This window comes from Nomascus leucogenys, chromosome 19 (genome assembly GCF_006542625.1).
Source record: "Nomascus leucogenys isolate Asia chromosome 19, Asia_NLE_v1, whole genome shotgun sequence".
In the NCBI taxonomy this organism is placed as follows: domain Eukaryota; kingdom Metazoa; phylum Chordata; class Mammalia; order Primates; family Hylobatidae; genus Nomascus; species Nomascus leucogenys.
Genome location: NC_044399.1, coordinates 24465370 through 24483816, shown reverse-complemented (window position 1 = coordinate 24483816; position 18447 = coordinate 24465370). Strand labels below are relative to the sequence as shown.

General features: G+C 40.6%; 1 protein-coding gene across 2 annotated transcripts in view; it reads left to right on the top strand.

Moving 5' to 3' along the window:
- Positions 1-16730, top strand: part of DNAJC27 (DnaJ heat shock protein family (Hsp40) member C27) — a 28767-nt gene extending 12037 nt beyond the window's left edge. For both annotated transcript variants that reach the window (XM_003270587.3, XM_003270589.4), the window contains exons 4-7: positions 2383-2547; positions 3188-3310; positions 8803-8963; positions 12622-16730. In XM_003270587.3, coding sequence (XP_003270635.1) covers positions 2383-2547; positions 3188-3310; positions 8803-8963; positions 12622-12754 — 582 coding nt within the window. In that variant the 3' untranslated portion in view covers positions 12755-16730. The remainder of the gene's footprint in view (positions 1-2382; positions 2548-3187; positions 3311-8802; positions 8964-12621) is intronic.
- Positions 16731-18447: the final 1717 nt, after the last annotated feature.

Genomic DNA, 18447 nt, shown 5'->3' with positions numbered 1-18447 from the left:
GAAGGCCCAAGGAGAGATGGGGCAACAGCCATTTGGTGGAACAGTCAGAATATAGACAACATTTATTAAGTTTGCTGTCTTAAATGACCTTATATGTTCATGGTACCCCAAAACACTTAAAATAGTAACATATCACTGATCACAGATCATCATAACAGACATAATAATGATGAAAAGTTTGAAGTATTATAAGTGTTACCAAAATGTGACACACACATAAAGTGAACACACACTGTGGAAAAATGGCACCGATAGACTTGCTTGACTTAAGGTTGCCACAAATCTTCACTTTGTAAAAAAACATGACATGTACATACTGTGCAATAAAGTGAGGTGTGCCTGTGTGCCTTACATAGGTGCAATAAAGTGAGGTGTTCTTGTATCTGCTAGGCCCTGTGGGTGCACAAGGGAGGATACATGAAGATGCATGTCTTCACATTTCTTCTAGTGTAGGAGGGAAGACAGCTGGATATGCTACTAACTGTAAAACTGGGCAGGAAGTGATAGCACTATGAAAGCACAAAACAGTATGGTACTCCAGGGTACGTAGAAATTACATTCTGTTTTGCAGGAGTAGGGGGCTGGATGGTAAGAAATGGAACAGAGAAAGCTGCATAAAAGATACAGCATTATAGCCAGGGCTTGAACGATTAAAGATAAAGAGGTTATCTGTTTCCAGATGGAGTTAGGAAGGCATGGGGCAGGTTTGGGGAATGAGAGATTCCCTAGTTTGAAGGTCAGATGCTAGTGGGAGGATAAGACTGGGAAGGTTGGTGGAGGACTGAACAGAAACTTTTAACATCATTTGAGAAAGTTGGAACTTTGGAGAATAGTTTAAGAAGGAAGAAGTTGAAGGGTTTCCTGTGTGCATATTGAATTTGAGATTCCAACAGGACATTCAGCTGGAAGAATCTGGTGCTAATTAGAAATGCAGGTCTGGAACCTCAGAGGAGAGGGCTCATCTTGGAGATTCTCACAGTTGAAACTGTACAAGTGGTTGATGTTGCTGATTGGGGAGGAAGGATTCAAAAAGAAAGGAAGAGGGCACAGGACAGGATTTGGGGGATTTTGGTGGTAAGCTGGAGTGGGAGCAAGAGAGAGAAGAGGAGCTGGTGAAAGAGAATTTAAGAGCCTAGGCAATGTGATGTATGGGAGCCAAGGCAGCGAGAGTTTTAGAAAAGAAGAGAGAGCCCATCGTTAACTGCTGTAGAAGGGCCAAGGACCATGAGTACTGAGGGAAAGGACTGGTGGGCTTCATCATCTTCAGTTCTTTCTGATTTTGTTGGTTTTAACTTTAGGGGATAGCTTCTTAGGTTTCTGTAAACAAATAGGAGCACTTAATATCCTTGGTCCAGATATCTGCCTATGCCCAGAAACCCTACCTGATGTGTATAACATGTTTTCATTTCTTACTACATAGCCTGTGTGGGTCTGAGTACATTTGGGAATTTTGTGAAAAGAACATATAATATCTGGCCTCTGTCAGGGTTCTTTCTGGAACTTTGTCCCGGAAACCCCATCTGTCAATGCTGCTCCTTAACTTCTCTCTGGCCCTAATGTTTGAGTATGCCCATGTTTCATGCTGCCTCTTCCCACATTTGGAATGAAGCCCAGAGAATGGATGCAAGGAAGGAAGGGGAACGTGTTAAACAGATATTGTTGTTCAGGCACCATGCTAAGTACTTTGCCTGCATTATCTCATTTAACCGTCATAATAACCCTGTGAAGTAAGTAGTATTATCCCCATTTTACAGATGAGGAAACTGAGACGCAGAGAGGTTAAGTGACTTGCCCAAGATCACACAACTAGTAAGTAAGTGTGAACCCAGATCTGTGTGACTCCAGAGCCTGTGCTCTTTTCCATTGTATTACACTGAGGCTCTGAGTTTGGAGTTCTAAAGCTGGTGTGCAGACCCGAGAGTCAGGGAAGCTCTGCCTAGCACCCTGGGGGAAGACAGCTTTGGGATGTAATTTATAAATGGCTGTACCCATTGCTGACACTTGTGTCATTTTTGCCTTAAGTTCTTTTGAATTGCTCACTCACCTTCCTAATTCTTCTTAAGAAGAACTTTATATAATTGATGTTCTTTTAAGGTCTACCAATAATTAAAGACTGATTGCCTCTAGGAAGTAGAACTGGAGGTGGGACGGGGTGGGGCAGGAGGCTGTTGTTTTCCATTGTAAGTCCTTCTATGCTAATACATTTTTAGAATGACATTACTTTGATTCCATAAAAAACCCTCTAAAGACCAGTAGAAACAGATACAATAGCAAACACTAAGAATACACAAAAGAACACACTTTGCTAGGTTAATGACTGTGAGATATAGTCTTATAACATCACAAAAACTACGTTTTGTGTATCTGTCCTTTTATTTGAAGGTTCGAAATGAGTTTTACAAGGACACACAGGGTGTGATACTGGTCTATGATGTTGGGCAGAAAGACTCCTTTGATGCCCTTGATGCATGGCTGGCAGAAATGAAGCAAGAGCTTGGACCTCATGGAAACATGGAAAATATTATATTTGTAGTTTGTGCCAACAAGGTAACCCCTCTAGAAATGGTGTGTTCAGGTTTCTAGGGAAAGAGTGGAGCTTTGAGTGTTGGGAAACAAAAAAAAAAAGAAAAATTTCTTATTGTGTAATATGGAAATCAATAACCTTTCAAAACATAATGTCCCTAAGACAAAAACAAAACAACATAGCAGCCTAAAACCTGCTATATCAAAATTTGCATACATTTGTTTTTCTAGTGCCATACGTGGGGAACGATGTTGGTGACTGAGTGGGAGCAATGGGTCCTAATAATCACACTCTGACCTGACTGGAGTAGGGACATTAATTAGGTGATGTGGACTATGGAAAGGTGTGAAAAGCGGACTGTGGCCCCAAGGGTATGGCAGATGTCATGAAGCCAACTTTCACAGAACTGAGTAACAGCTATTTTCCCAAGGGATCAGGTGGGACATTGCAGCAGCAGGCACTAGTCCTATTGCCATAGAATATCAGTCTACATTCAATATTAGGTTTTGTTTCTGTCCCTTTGGTCCTGGTAATTTTTCACACTAGTGCAGGCATTTACTAAGAATAGCTTTGCCTTAGTAAAGGATTGACAGAGACCCTCACTGGGTCCATTCTAGTAGGACAAGGTTGTAATCTCTCTGCCCCCAACCCCTTCTATTTCAGATTGATTGTACCAAACATCGCTGTGTAGATGAAAGTGAAGGACGTCTTTGGGCTGAAAGCAAAGGGTTCCTGTACTTTGAAACTTCAGCACAAACTGGAGAAGGCATTAATGAGATGTTTCAGGTAAGCTAGCATTTTGTTGTTTTAAGGTTTGTGTCAAGGCCACTGTGCCAATTTTCAGTTTAAATTATAGGAAGCAAAAAAGTAATAGGAATTTCTCATTAGAATAAGCTCTTTTCAAAGAATCTAGTGAGATAGAAAGAGAGAAAGGGGGAGAGAAAGGAAGAGAGAATGAGAATTAGTGATCTGACTGCTGTCTATTTTAGATGAGACTTAGCTGATTACCAGAATTACCTGAGGAAATTCTTAAAATACATACTTCTAGGCTCCAGACCTACTGGAAGCTTATGTTGCGATGGAGCCCAGGAATTTATATTTTGAAAAAGCTCTCTCTCCAGGCGATTCTGAAGACCATCAAGTTTAACAAAAGTTATTATACACTGCTTAAGCAGGACAGAGATTTTCATCAAAGCTACCTTTGGCTAATGATATTACATTTATATGCATAATCAAATAGAAGCATTACTGTGGCAAAATTGCCTTGCCACAGCTAGTATAATCCTATATTGTAGCCCACAGGGGTGCAGTTAGAGAATAGGAGACTCTCAGTATAGACTCTAGCCAGTCACACATAAAAATAAGGCCTCGCCAATCAAGCAGGAAATAGAGGGAGGCGCTCACATCACAACCTGAACAGATGGCCACTTTAAAAAAACCTACTCATCTTGAGTAATTTTAAGGGAAATAGGCTACTTAAAACAATAACTTATAAAGTCAGCCCTTAATTGTAGATAAATTTGGAAGTAAGTGGTAGCATGAATAATGTAGTTTTATTCTTATGAATATATCTGATATTTTGGGAATTTTTAGCATTTCAAATAATGTAGTTACACTATAAAGAGTTGTTCTTAATTATTGAGTGGGATTGTACTTAATCTTTTATGCTGAATTTCCTTCTCACAAGATGTCACTCCTCCTACTAGAAGACAGATTTCTTCCTTGGCTGACAGGCTGAATTAAGCAAAAGTATTTTCTATTTCAAGATCAAATAAAGTTGATGCTGGTTTGCCATGCTTTCTATTCTTTTGAGTACTTGGAGCTATGTGACTTTGTACCTGTATGTGTACAATGATACCTAACCATTTGAATAGTACTTCACCATTCTGGGGAAGTTTACACATTTCATCTCATGGAGACTTATAACAACAATGTGTGGCAAGTATTGTTATCATTTCATATATGAGAGCATCTAAGGGTAGTAAAATGATTTGTCCAAGGAACCTACTTGTTAGAAATGAAATTTTTTTCAGCACTTTAAAGATGCTGGTCCATTCTCTTCTGGCCTCCATTGTGTCTCATGAGATGTTAGCACTCATTCTGACTCTTATTAATCTCTGTACCTAATGTGCCCTTTTTTCCCCCGGCTGCTTTCAAGAGTTTCTCTTTTCTTTGGTTTTCAGCAGTTAGAATATGATGTGCCAAGATGTGATTCTCTTCATTTTTATTCTATTTAGGATTTACTGAGTTTCTAAGATTGGTAGGTAGGTGTTTTTCATCAAATTTGGGAAGTTTTCTGTTTTGTTTTTGTTTTACTGTTATTTCTTCAGATTTTTTTTGGCCACATTCTGGCTCTTGTTACCTTCCTGGCCTCCAGTTACATGTATATTAGACCATTTGATTTTGTCCCAGAGTCCCTGAGGCTATATTTATTTTTCTTCCATTTTTTTCTGCATTTTTCAGATTGCATAGTCTCTGTTGATTTGACTTCACCACTGACAATCTACTGTTAAACTCACTGAGGGAAGTTTTCAGCTCTAGAATTTGCATTTGGTTCCCAGTATAGTTCTCAGTTCTCTATTAGATTCTCTGTCTGCTCACTCATTAAGAGTATATTTTCCTTTAATTCTTTGAATGTATTTTTCTTTACCTCTTTGAAATATTTATAATAGCTGTTTTACAGTCTTCATCTGCTAAGTCCAACATTTGAACCATCTTGGGTTCAGTTTCTATTTACTACTTTTTTTCCTGACTGTGGATCACATTTACATGTTTCTTTGTATGAGTAGTGGTTTTTGATTGAACACCAGACCTTGTGGATAACACATTGTAGAGACTCTAGATTCTTTTATCTTCCTCAGAAGAGTGTTGATTCTTTTTTTTTTTTTTTTTTTCTTTTTTTGAGACGGAGTCTGGCTCTGTTGCCCACGCTGGAGTGCAGTGGCACGATCTCGGCTCACGGCAAGCTCTGCCTCCTGGGTTCACGCCATTCTCCTGCCTCAGCCCCCTGAGTAGCTGGGATTACAGGCGCCCGCCACCATGCCCGGCTAATTTTTTGTAGTTTTAGTAGAGACGGGGTTTCACCAAGTTAGCCAGGATGGTCTCGATCTCCTGACCTCGTGATCCACCCGCCTCGGCCTCCCAACGTGCTGGGATTACAGGCGTGAGCCACCGCGCCCAACCTGACTGTTGATTCTTGATTGAAGAATGTTTAGTGTTGATTTTTGATTCCTCAGGAGGCAGTTTAATTATTGGCAAATTACAATGAACTTGTGTTGGCTTGTTTTTTTGCCTTAATAGCAAGGATTTGAAGGAAGCTCAAAGTGTTTCCCAAGCCCTTCTAATTTGGCAGGACCCAGCTTCCAAATTCTGTCTCTTTTGCAGATCTTGTCAGCTCTTGGTTTTAGGTTTTGTTAGGATGAGTCTATAATTTTTCAGGGCACAGCCTTTCTATGGTGCCTCAATAGATGGTGAGGCAATTAATGAGGGGTTAAGGCAATATCTCCACTCTGACAAGGCTAAACCCTACTGTTCCCAGGATAGCTCTTCTCTAGCACCACTAGACCTCAGGATATTGGTTTTGTTCTCAACCCCATAGCAGCTGTTATCTGGTAAGCCTTGAGTGATCTCACCCTATGCATATATAGCCCAGCCTTTGGCCACAGACTCATGAGAGACCCCTATATGGACTTGGTGCCCAGCTCTGCACAGCTCTCTCCTCGCCAATGGCCTGCTCTGCAGGGTCTAGCCACCTCCTCCTTAGCTCAGTGAGACTTGTGTCTGCTCAGACTCCAGCTCTCTGTGACGTGGTCAGGAAATGGACTCCAAGCAGACAACCAGGTGATTGTGGGGCTTATCTCTCAGGGAGCCATCTTGCACTTGCTGTTGTCCACTGCCAACAGTTTTTTTTCCAGTTCGATAGTAGTTGATGGCAGGAAGTCTAGTCCAGTATTCATTACTCTGTCATGGCTGGAACTCAGACATGAAATTTAAACAGGCTTTGGTCTCAATCCTAGTAAGCTATAGCCCACACTATGGCTTGTCTCCTATAACCATGTGTGTGATGAATGAATCCTTCTGCCCTCAGAAATCTATGAATATTCATATTTCAGGTTAACTCATAGGCTAGAAGACAGTCTTATACTGATTACACAACTAGCAAACATCCGTGAACTGTGATCCCTTTTATGTGGCTTTTATCTTTTTAGATACATCCTGGATAGAACTAATGGATAAATTAGTCTGTTTAAAAAAAAAAAAAACTAACAAGAAGAGAATAATTACAGTATTCTATAATTAAGTACTTAAAAGTAGTGCTTTCTTGCTGGTTCAACTTAATAAATATTTTCTTTATTTCCTATCTACTTAATAGACATTTTATGTCAGGAAGTAACTTGGTTTTATCTGATTGATACTGTTAACAGAGAGAGCAATATTAAGATAGACTAAAGCCAAGCTAATACGTCTTGTGTCTTGGTCTCTAGTGGTATTCCTTTGACACCCCTTTTCAGACGTCAAGGCTTCTTGTTAGGTTACCAAGTTGATTAGCTAATACTAGACATAAGAAAGGAGAGTCTAAAAGAAAGATAAAAATTATAGAAGATAACAGGAACTATAGAAGAATCCAAAAAAGAAGAGGAAAGGATTTTTAAGAGGAGATATGTCCATTTAAAAGTAGCTGTAGTGTGGTAAATGTATTATTCAATAATAATTACAGTGCACAGAACATGAAACATGAGCAGGGTCAAAAAAGCTTTCACCTTTTTTAAAAAATCAGAAAAGTGTAGCCAAGTACAGTGGCACATATCTGTAATCCCAGCTGCTCAGGAGGCTGAGACAGGATCACTTGAGCCCAGGAGTTTGAGACCAGCCTGGCCAACATAGAGAGACCCTGTCTCAAAAAAAAGAAAGAAAATTGTAAAAATGGGCAAAGAATATGAAGTTTGCAGAAAAAGAAAAGGCCATAAGCATTTGGAAAGATACCCACTTTCACTTCTAATTAAAGAAATGCAAATCAAACTATATTAGATATATATCAGATTAGTAACACTTAAGATGTTGGTAACGGTCAGTGTTAATGAGGGTATGGAGAAATAGGCACTCCCTCTGACACACACAGTGATGGGAGTGTAAACTGGTACAGCTTTTTTTTTAACAATGGTTGTCGGACTAAAAAATTAAAATGCGCATATACTCTGCTCAACAGTTCTGCATTTAGGAATTTATCCTAAAGCAGTATCCCCACAAGTGTACAGAGATGTATACACAAAAGAAAAATTTACTGAAGCAGTGTTTATAGAAGCAAAAAAACTAGAAACAACTGACTTGTCCAAGAATAGAGAGTTAGTTACACAAATTATGGTACAGCTACACAATACAATACTGAACAGTCATTTAGAAGAACAAAGAAAGCTCTACATGTAGCTATAGAAAGATTCCAGGATGTATTATGTGGAAAAAAATACAAGGTGCTAAGATGTGTTTAGTCTGATCTCCTTTAGAACATGTTGAAAGAGTATGGATCTGTGTATATACTGGCATACTGATGGTAAATTTTTCTGGAAGGATGCTCAAAAAAAATTAACAATGGTTACCTCCAGGAGAGGAATTTGAGGAGTAGAGAGACACAGTTTTCATTTTACACTTTTCTTTACTATTTGAATTTTTCTAACAATGTTCATCTATTACTTTTGCCGTTTTGATTGGTTGATTTGTTTTTGAGACAGGGTCTGGCTCTGTCACGCAGGCTGGAGTACAGTGGCATGATGTGGGCTCACTGCAGCCTTCACTTCCTGGGCTCAAGCATCCTCCCACCTCAGCCACCCAAGTAGCTGGGACTGCAGGTGTGCACCACCACACTCGGGTAATTTTTGTATTTTTTGTGTGTGTGGAGACATGGGTTTGCCATGTTGCCCAGGCTGGTCTCAAACTCCTGAGCTCAAGCAATCTGCCTGCCTCAGCCTCCCAAAATGCTGGGATTACAGGCGTGAGCCACCATGCCCTGCCCATCTGTTACTTTTTAACTTCAATTGTGGTTATCTGAAAGTAGGATTATTAGCCACTTTAATTTTATTCCTTATACTTTTTGTGTATTAAAATATATGAATATATATATTTAAATAGTATAAAAGAAAAAAATCTTCCAAAGTGTGTATTTGCTTTATACATGACTTCTAAGAGTTGCTGGAATATGTTAAAAATCTTTTAAGTTGATGCTTAAAAGGAATTCCTATTTTCACGAAATCATTTCTACCCTGGGTTGTGTTTTCTTCTTGCAGACCTTTTATATGTCCATAGTTGATTTATGTGAAAATGGTGGGAAACGCCCTACCACAAATAGCAGTGCTAGTTTCACCAAAGAGCAAGCAGATGCCATTCGCAGAATTCGAAATAGTAAAGACAGTTGGGACATGCTGGGAGTCAAACCTGGGGCCTCAAGGTAAGCGCTCTGGGATACTTAGTGCTGACTTCTATCATAAAGAAAGACTCCATCACCAAAATTACAGGTGCAGTGTATCTTCTTCCAGTTGGCTGGAAATACGAAGATGTTTGAAAATATATTAGAATGACTCTGTTTCACTGAATTAGCTGAATACCAAAGAGACAAAATAGAGGGCACAGTTGCCTGGTGAGAAAACTGTGTCATGCATGTGCATAAACACTTCATGAAATGGTATGCTCTGCTTTCATCTGTGTGGAACAGGAAGAGCCTTGAAGCTAATGTAATCTTAAAAAAGAACTAACAAAAGAGAATTCTTCAATCATAGAACATTAGAGGAGGAAAGCATGTTGGCAATCAACTTGTACAAACATTTCATTTTATAGGTGGGAAAACTGGGATTCAGTGAGATTAAACATGTTCAAGAATCCCAGGAGTTAGTCGTATAATTGGTTCTTACCCTGGAACACTGTATGTTCAACTCTGTCTGTCTTTGTCTCTAAAGCCCTTCAAGTTCCTCATCTGTGTGTGTATTTGTTTATTTTATTTATTTATTTTTATTTTTATTTTTGAGACAGAGTCTCACTCTGTCACCCAGGCTGGAGTGCAGTGGCGCGATCTCAGCTCACTGAAACCTCTCCCTCCTGGGTTCAAGCAATACTCCTGCCTCAGCCTCCTGAGTAGCTGGGATTACAGGCACATGCCACCATGCCCGGCTAATTTTTATATGTTTAGTAGAGATGGGGTTTCGCCATGTTGGCCAGGCTGGTCTTGAACTCCTGGCCTCAGGTGATCCAACTGCCTCAGCCTCCCAAACTACTGGGATTACAGGCGTGAGCCACCACACCCAGCCCTCTGTGTGTATATTTATGTTAATTATTTTAATCAAAAGAGTTATTTAAGAAAAAAATTCAATCACTATTCTTTGTTGCTTGTACAAAAATTAAATTATTATTCATTATGGTTATGTAACTTTCAATGGTCTAATTCTACTGTTACTACACATATTGTAGTGTAGTACAATATGTACCCAGACTCCCCCCACATACTTCACCCTTCCTACTTTTTCACCTTGATTCTCACAAAAGAAAAAAGTGTGTCTTGAAATTGCCATGTCAGCACCCAAAGCACTACACATCTCTTCTCCATTCTGACCTCGCAGCGTATCTTCAAGTCCAGAAGGAAAGAGGGGAAGGGAAGGAGAAAACTGTTACTGGGCCACACTCATTCACCAGGTGATAATTGAGGATGCTTTAAAACTGTCAGGGAATTCAGATGACCTCATGTGTAGGGCACAGAGTTCATCGGGATCTTTTTTTTTTTCAGTGCTATACTCTTTGGTTTATTGTAGATTTTTAGTGAGTTTTGAAATTCGAAAATGTGAGTCTTCCTATTTTTTTCAAGATTATTTTACTATTAAGGATCTATTGTAATTCCATATATATTTTAAGATCAGCTTCTCCATTTATGAAAAAAAAAGCCAGTAGGGTTTCAGTAAGATTGCACTGAATCTGTATATCTGTGTCTTTTACATTTCTTTTTAGACCTTCATAGTCTCTTTCTGAATTCTTCTGTGTCATCTCCAAGGGATACTGGCTCTAAACTTAAGAAACGATTACTTTATCTACTTGTTAGTAGACTTAGAACAATATTCATTAAGAAAGAAGAAACTTAGGGTTCCTTATGTATTCACTTTGGTTAATTGAAATTTACCAGAACTTACAGGCCCTTATAGGTTTCATATCCTTAACCAATAGAAACATGTGCTTCTCTTACCTTTATTCCACTGGGCCTAGCAAACTAATTTTGTATGGCACTAAGTACATTTGGGAAAAAACCTTAAAACATTTTTTTCTTAAGTTACAGAGAGTTTTGATATTTGTTGAGTGTTAACTGTGTTTACTATTCTTGAACTTTAAGAAAATCTTTGTCTTCAACAGAATTGATGTATTTGTTACGTCTTGAGAGTTTCTCCTGCTACCTGCAAATCTTGAAAGGCACTCTTAGTGCAGAGGACCAGGCGTAACTACTGACCCCATGTGGACACCCTCTCTCGGGAGGCAGAGCGGCTAGAAGGGCCCTTCCCAGGACTCCCTCGTGGGGAAGAGGGAGGATGCTATACCTTCCTCAAGGACACGGGGTCTTTGGGACAAATAAAAATTCTTACAATTCAAATTGCATCAGAGAGGGAGAATGTCATTCTTGTTAGCAAATTATCAGAATTACACATGTAGAAAAACAACACGCAGGGCACCAGGAAGGCCCCCCAGAGTATCCTTATGAAAGAAGGAGGTTCTTGCTAAAACAAGAAAATTCAGGACCCCTCTAAGAGCAGAAAGCAGAAAAGGACCTAGAATGTATGCCTAAGACTTGGAGAACTGTTAACATGACCCTATGACCTCAGTCTCTCCAAGCTGATACATAAAACTTTCCATCATAGCCAAGGTATCAAAGGCCATCTGATTTGGAGAGCCACATTAGAAATCCTTCTGATAAAGGAGAAAGGCTAGGGCATTTGGTAAAGCACCATATAGCTTACAGGATCACTGGAACCCTGAATTACAAAAGGAAGGTGGGAAATAAAACCATCTGGTAGAGACAGCTTAATCTGGGGAGTGGCTGGGTACTTAGAGCCCTCTGGGAGGCCTGACACCAGAGGATGATGACCAGTGGAGACAGGCACAGATGTGTCCAGGCCCCTCCCCAGCCAGTTTTGGCTCTTTGAGGAGCTCAGAAGCCTGCAGCTCTCTCCTGGAGCGCTGCTGGTTTATGGGAACCGCCGGATTGGAGAAGCACTGCTACTGCTCCTTTCCTCTCTGGATAATACTGATCTCTGTTGTGTTTCTTCTTTGGTCTCGTGAGCTCATTGTCATTCTGGGCTACCCCTTTCCAGCATCTCTTGCTTGCTCAGTGGTGTCACCTTCTTGGGCCTCAGATTCCTCATGGCCTTGACCCTGGAGCTCATTTCAGCCCCTTTCCTTTCATCTTCTCCTCCTGGATATTCAGCTCATCATCCACTTCTGCCATTTCTTTCTTTATCTTTTATCTTCCCTTGTTTCCTTCCACAAATACCTTAATCTAAACTCTTGTACTCACTCATGCCTGTGTTATGTAACAACCTCCTGTATCCTAACTTCGAGAAACAGTTTTCCCAGCATACACTTGTCATGAAACACCTACTGTTGTGATTGTTTATCAAGCCCAGGTGTTGGGGTTGTTTTGCTTTCCGTCTGTGCTGTGTTCGGGCTCCATTCCAGGCCACTGTTTGTTCTCTCCCAGAACCCCTTCTTTCAGAAGGCAACTCTGGATGCCTTCCCTGGTGCCCAAGCCCTTATTCTTTCAATCAGCAAAGATATGCTGAGTGCCTGTGAGGTGCCAAGTACTGCCTGTTTTCATCTGATTATTATTTTACTAAGTGTTTCGTTAGCATTTATATACTTTTTGCATTGTACAATAATAATTTCTTCAATTTGTGTTATATATTACATATTATTTATTGGTTGGTTGTCTGTTTTCCAGTCCTTTAATCCTGCCTTTGAGAAAGGGTAATAATTTAGGATATGTTCACTGTAAGAGATACTATGTGTGTCCAAACAGCTAACATGCAGTGGATTGGGCTGACTCTGTTACTAACATAGATCTTGGCTTCTTTTCCCAGGGATGAAGTCAATAAAGCGTATCGGAAACTTGCTGTGCTTCTTCACCCTGACAAATGTGTAGCACCTGGCAGTGAAGATGCCTTCAAAGCAGTTGTGAATGCTCGGACAGCCCTCCTGAAAAACATCAAGTAGAAAATAGAGAAAAAAGCCACATGTGGGACTCAAATGCAAGCAGACTTTCCTAGAGGTGAAATAACCAACGTGGAGTTTTCCTTCCCAGAATCTCACTGCTCTTTTCATTCATGTGTTGTCATTTGTATATCAGTAATTCAGGTGCCCATTTCATAGACATTTTACTGAGAAATGACCTGCGTTTGTATGAAGTGAAGAGAACTGAGCGTCACTTACACCCTGTACTTCATTTCCTATTTCTAGATAATTCTGAATTTTTTTCTCATTCATTTGTCAGCTCTGTAATTATAGGATCCCTTAGACATTTCACTTGGGGGAAATCCACGAGGTTCCTGGAGGGAGGGAAGAGAGGACAAGAGGACCCTTTCACTTTTTCTTTTTTACAGAATTCATCATCAGAAGAAAATGACAAAAATGGAAGCAAACAACATCAGAACCCCTGTGAGTTTGGTGTGACCTTACAGACAAGTTGCTGCTTTTACAATGAGTTCCTTAGGTGGTATTTTAACCATCGATCTATAATGATGACTCTTGGCAGCCCTTTGGGAGTTTGTAAAATGAGGTGATACAGTTCTGAATTGAGCATTCCTTTATGATATTCACTCTGTTCCTCTTCTGCAGCCACCAGTGGGAGAGACAAGCCAGTCCTAAGAGAAAAGGTGGTGGCAGCCACAAATTCTAGGTACACTGGCTGCTGCCTATCCTGTCCCTGGATCTGAGGCCTTTCCCTTGCCATAGAAATGGTTGCTGGTAGCAGTAGAGAGCACTGTGCACCTGGGAATGAGGAATCAGGCCCCAAGACAGAAGTACTTGCAGGAGCCAGCTGCAGTAGTATCTGCCTGTAGTCCCAGCTACTCAGGAGGCTGAGACAGGAGGATTGCTTAAGCCCAGAAGCTCAAGTCCCACCTGGGCAACATAGTAAGTAAGATCTTGTCTCTTAAAGAAAAAAAAAAAGGTACTTAGAGGTCGCACTTGAAGATTATGCACATCAGCAGAGGAAAAGGCCAGCCGAGCTTGGGGCAAGCTTGATGCAGTAGGAGAGGCTCCTTATGAGGCTTAGCCCTTGTCTTATTGCCAGCCTTTGCCACAGGCAGGTGAGAAAGGCAGGGCCACTCCTCAGCAAAGTTGGCCTCTTGTGCACTTCCTCACCAGTGTTGTTTCTTCCTTTTTTCCCCGCTTCCCCTTCCCCTCTTGTGTTTTTTCTGAACCCCACATCTCCCATCATTTCTCTCCTCTTGAGTCCCTGGCTTCTGGCCACTGCCTCCTCCCTCTTCTAGGCCTTGGCCTGAACCTGGTTGACCAGAGACAAGTGTGGATCCTTTGGGTGGCAGTCAGGGGAGATCTCAGGGCCTCTGTTGGGAGGAATCTCTGTAATTCCTACTTGGGCTCCAAATTTCTGAAGAGTAGTATTTTTAAACTATAGCTTACAAAATACATTCTCTGGCCACAGTCTCCTCCTTGATATACAAGGGATGGATGAAGTTCATGTATTAGGACTGGCACTCCTTACGGTGCTTATAGAACCAGTCTCACCACTTGACTCATTACGTCATCATTCTTGTTACATCACTCATACTTTTAGCTGCAACCACACTAATTCACATTTTTATATACTTTCAATTAGCTCTACTAATTGGGGCTTGAAAGTATATAAAATCTTCCTATCCTGTGAACTTTAAAAAGCTATCCCATATCGATTGCCAAAGAGCATCTACCTTACCACCTAAGAAGAAAAGCCACTTTCTTCCAATCCAAGCCCACTGCAGTCTTGTGGATTTTCCACACAGCAGCTTTTTACTGTATGCCTGTACTCGGGCTGCACTGAGCTTGTCTTCAGGAAACCAGAGCATTGTTTTATCATAGCACTTTTCATCTTGGTAATATCAAAACAACTTTTTAAATGAACTGATTGATATATGTTATTTCTTGCGAGGTTTTCCTCTGGCCCTTAACTGGCTTCTGAGGCTACAGAACTCCAACCCAGAGTTCTTCGGGACCTAAACTTTGCTTAAGGAAGGCCTTTATCATGCTGAAAGCACTCAGACATGTCTGCCCTCACAGCAGAATGTAGAAGTCATATGAATGAGGGATCGTGCATGGTAGCATCAGCCCAAATTGACACGACAACTCACTGAATGTGTGGCCCTCTATGAAAGCTGGTGCCAGTTTTCATCACTGTTATTAAATACTAGATTGGGAACCTCATTCAGCCGTATTGCACAGGTGAGCAATTATAGCAGAGAAAATTCATTAGTCCTTCCACTCATATCCTTATGTGTGGGTTGGTGAAATTTAGCCTGAGCTTGATTCTTAGGTCTTGAGACTCAGTTTCCAACACCTTCATTATTAATGTTAAGAATGGCCATATACCACTTCATTTACGTAAAAGGAATAAAATAAGCAAGTTAAGCTTCAGGGTCCTAGAATTTTTCTGATTTCTATAATCCTTCAGCAGAATATTAAGAAATAAAGCATGATCTGCAATGGAAAGGTTTTTTTGGCACTAACTTCATGCAAAATTTCACAGACATCTATGCATTAATTTAAATTCTTGGTGCAAATGTGTGCTTTGTAGTTCAACCTTATTAAAAATTCTTCAGCCAGTTAGGATTTCAAAATACATTAGTGAGAGTAACAGCTAGCAGAATAATTACAATGGCTAAAACGTTTTTATAGAAAATCTTGTTTTTCAAAAAAGAATAAAAAGTTTGAATAGCTATTATTAAAGAAAAGCCATGTCTTCAACATCTGAGTCACCAAGAAGTAACACTTTTTAAACTTGTTAGAAATCCCTGGAGGCATTTCAAATTCATCTTCTAACCTACCTAAGCACTTTAAAATACAGCCTCCTTCTGTTCCTCTGTTCCCCTTCATGCCTCCTTTTGAATTGATATCTCAGCTGTCAATATTTCTTTGACTTCAGCATTGTCATTTTATTCTCTATATCAATGTGTCCTTAGTTTTCTTAGCCTGTTAATTTAAAAATCCAGACTTGGGGGTCATTGTGTTGCTACCCAAGAGAAAATGCTACAATTTTATAGATTGCACGTCATTCTTTAAGGCATACATTTACCTCAGGAAACTTACTCTAGTATGTTCTCATATATTGAATTCTCAATGAAGTAACTATTTCTTTATACCTATAAGCTAGTACCTAATTCACTGTTAGTTAAACGAGCCATAGATAAGGCAGCTAAATTTCTGAAAGATAGCCAGAGTAAGTAAGCAGCCACTGCAAGTTCTGAATCAGTTTAAGAAAAAAAAAAGGAGCTGCACCCCGTTGAACAATGACAACATCACAAGGGGAAGGGAGGGATTTTGCCAAAAGTTAGGTGGAGCTGTAAGCCATGTGCATGTTGCCTTTGACAGTGACAGTGCCCCTCTTACAACTAATTCCACTAGGCATGGGAATGTCACCTCCTTTGCCACTGTACCCCATCAAGCTTACTCTGAATCAAAGGTTTTGTAAGACTTTTGAAAATGAACTTAGCTGCAAAATATAGCTAACCACTTTCCATTGCAAGCTTTGCAAAGCAAAGAGAGGTTCGTACTTCTCATAATTGATATTTAGCACAATTGTAAGACACAGTTTTACTGTTTGTACATCGTTTTTTTCCATTAAACTTTTCTATAGAAGACAAAAGCTTACACTTTTGACATGGATAAGTGAGATGGTGTCTAACAAGCAGTGCAATATTAGGCGGTGCAATAGAGGCCCTGTTGGCGAGATGAGTTTTGCTGGAGAGCTGGACAGTGTTGGTTAGCTTCCTGCATTGATTGCCCCTGGGTGTTCTTCCTCCTTAACTGTGAAAGCAGAGTCTATAAATGAACGCTTTGCTCTTACAAGGTAATTTACATATTTTCTTTCTGTTGAAATAACTGAAAATGTTAAATCTACCAGTTGTTTGTCTGGTAAACAGAGTGTCATATGTATTTAAGTTGTGTATTTTTATAAAGTAAAGCCAAATATCAAACACCGGTCTGTGGGCTGCATTTATTTGTGGAAACACTGGTCTTTAATGGAAAACATACTAAGCTAGAAGCCAATCCAGTTCCTCACCAACTGTGACCCTCAGTAAGACATTCCTGAGAATGGCCCACCCCTCTTTGAGGGGAGCTACTCTGTCCTCTTCGTCCTGCTAACATGGTCTAAGGGGGAGACGTTCAAAATGTTCAAGGTCTTTTTTTTTTTTTTTTTTGAGATGGAGTCTCACTCTCTCACCCAGGCTGGAGTGCAATGGTGTGATCTCAGCTCACTGCAACCTCTGCCTCCTGGGTTCAAGCAATTCTCCTGCCTCAGCCTCCCGATTAGCTGGGATTACAGGTGCCCGTCACCACACCTGGCTAATTTTTGTATTTTTAGTAGATTTTTGTAATTTTAGCCATATTGGCCAGGCTGGTCTCGATCTCCTGACCTCGTGATCCACCTGCCTTGGCCTCCCAAAGTGCTGGGATTACAGGTGTGAGCCACTGCTGAGCCATTGCGCCCGGCCTCAAAGTTCAAGTCCTTTCCCATCTTTCCTCCCTGGTCACAGACACCAGTCCACAGGACAGGAATGTGACCCCAAATAGGTCACATAGGTGTCCTTCCCTAGGATCTCTCTAACTGAAGCTAGGAAGATACTTTCTCTCAGGAAAGGAAGAAGTCCCAGTGATGGCTGACAACCTTGATTCCAACCTCATGGGAAAAAATTGAGAATGAAGCAGACATCCAGCGAGAGGCAGAGTCCTGATGGTTTTCAGCCTTGCCTGCTAGTCCTTGAGGGAGGGCCCATGAGCTTGTTTGTCAAGCTCGTCAGCCACCTCGGAGTCCTTCCACTTGTTTACTACTTCAGTTACCTGCAGCCTAAAGAATGTTAGAAAATAAAAGCCAACAAGGGTCATAAGCAGGGATGAGAAAGCTATGGTCAATAACATTTAACAAGTGTAACATTTTATGTATTAAAATATATCCAATTACTTAGTTTTTCTCAACTGGAGTCTTTGGCTGCTTTTTAAACCAATAACCAGTTGTAAATGGAAAAGAAAAATTGGACTTACTCAATTTGTTTCAGGGTCAATTTAAGATGCAAAATTATCTGGCTTTTTAGTTTCCAGTAGATCCATTGCCTATCGAGGACACCTGTAATTTCTTAAATTTTTAATCAAACTTTATTGTTAAAGTGTTCATTCACCAGCCGGGCGCAGTGGTTCATGCCTGTAATTCCAGCGCTTTGGGAGGCCGAGGTGGGTGGATCACGAGGTCAGGCATTCGAGACCAGCCTGGCCAACATAGTGAAACCCCGCCTCTACTAAAAATACAAAAAATTAACTGGGTGTGGTGGCGGGCTCCTGTAATCCCAGCTACTCTGGAGGCTGAGGCAGGAGAACTGCTTGAACCTGGGAGGTAGAGGTTGCGGTGAGCCGAGATCGCGCCACTGCACTCCAGCCTGGGCATCAGTGTGAGACTCCGTCTCAAAAATATATATATATTCATTCACCATGTATTTACTGAGCACCTACCATGTGCCAGGCCCTGTTCTAGGCACTGGAGATCTAGCAGAGCACAGAAGTGACAAAAATCCCTGCCCTGTGGAGCTTACAGTCTAGTGTCATTTTTTAAAATTTGTGTTTTGAAGAGTTTCTTTTTTTCTGTAATTTATTTCTGAAGAAGCAAGTTTGCATTTTTTAGAAATCTTCAAGATACACAATTT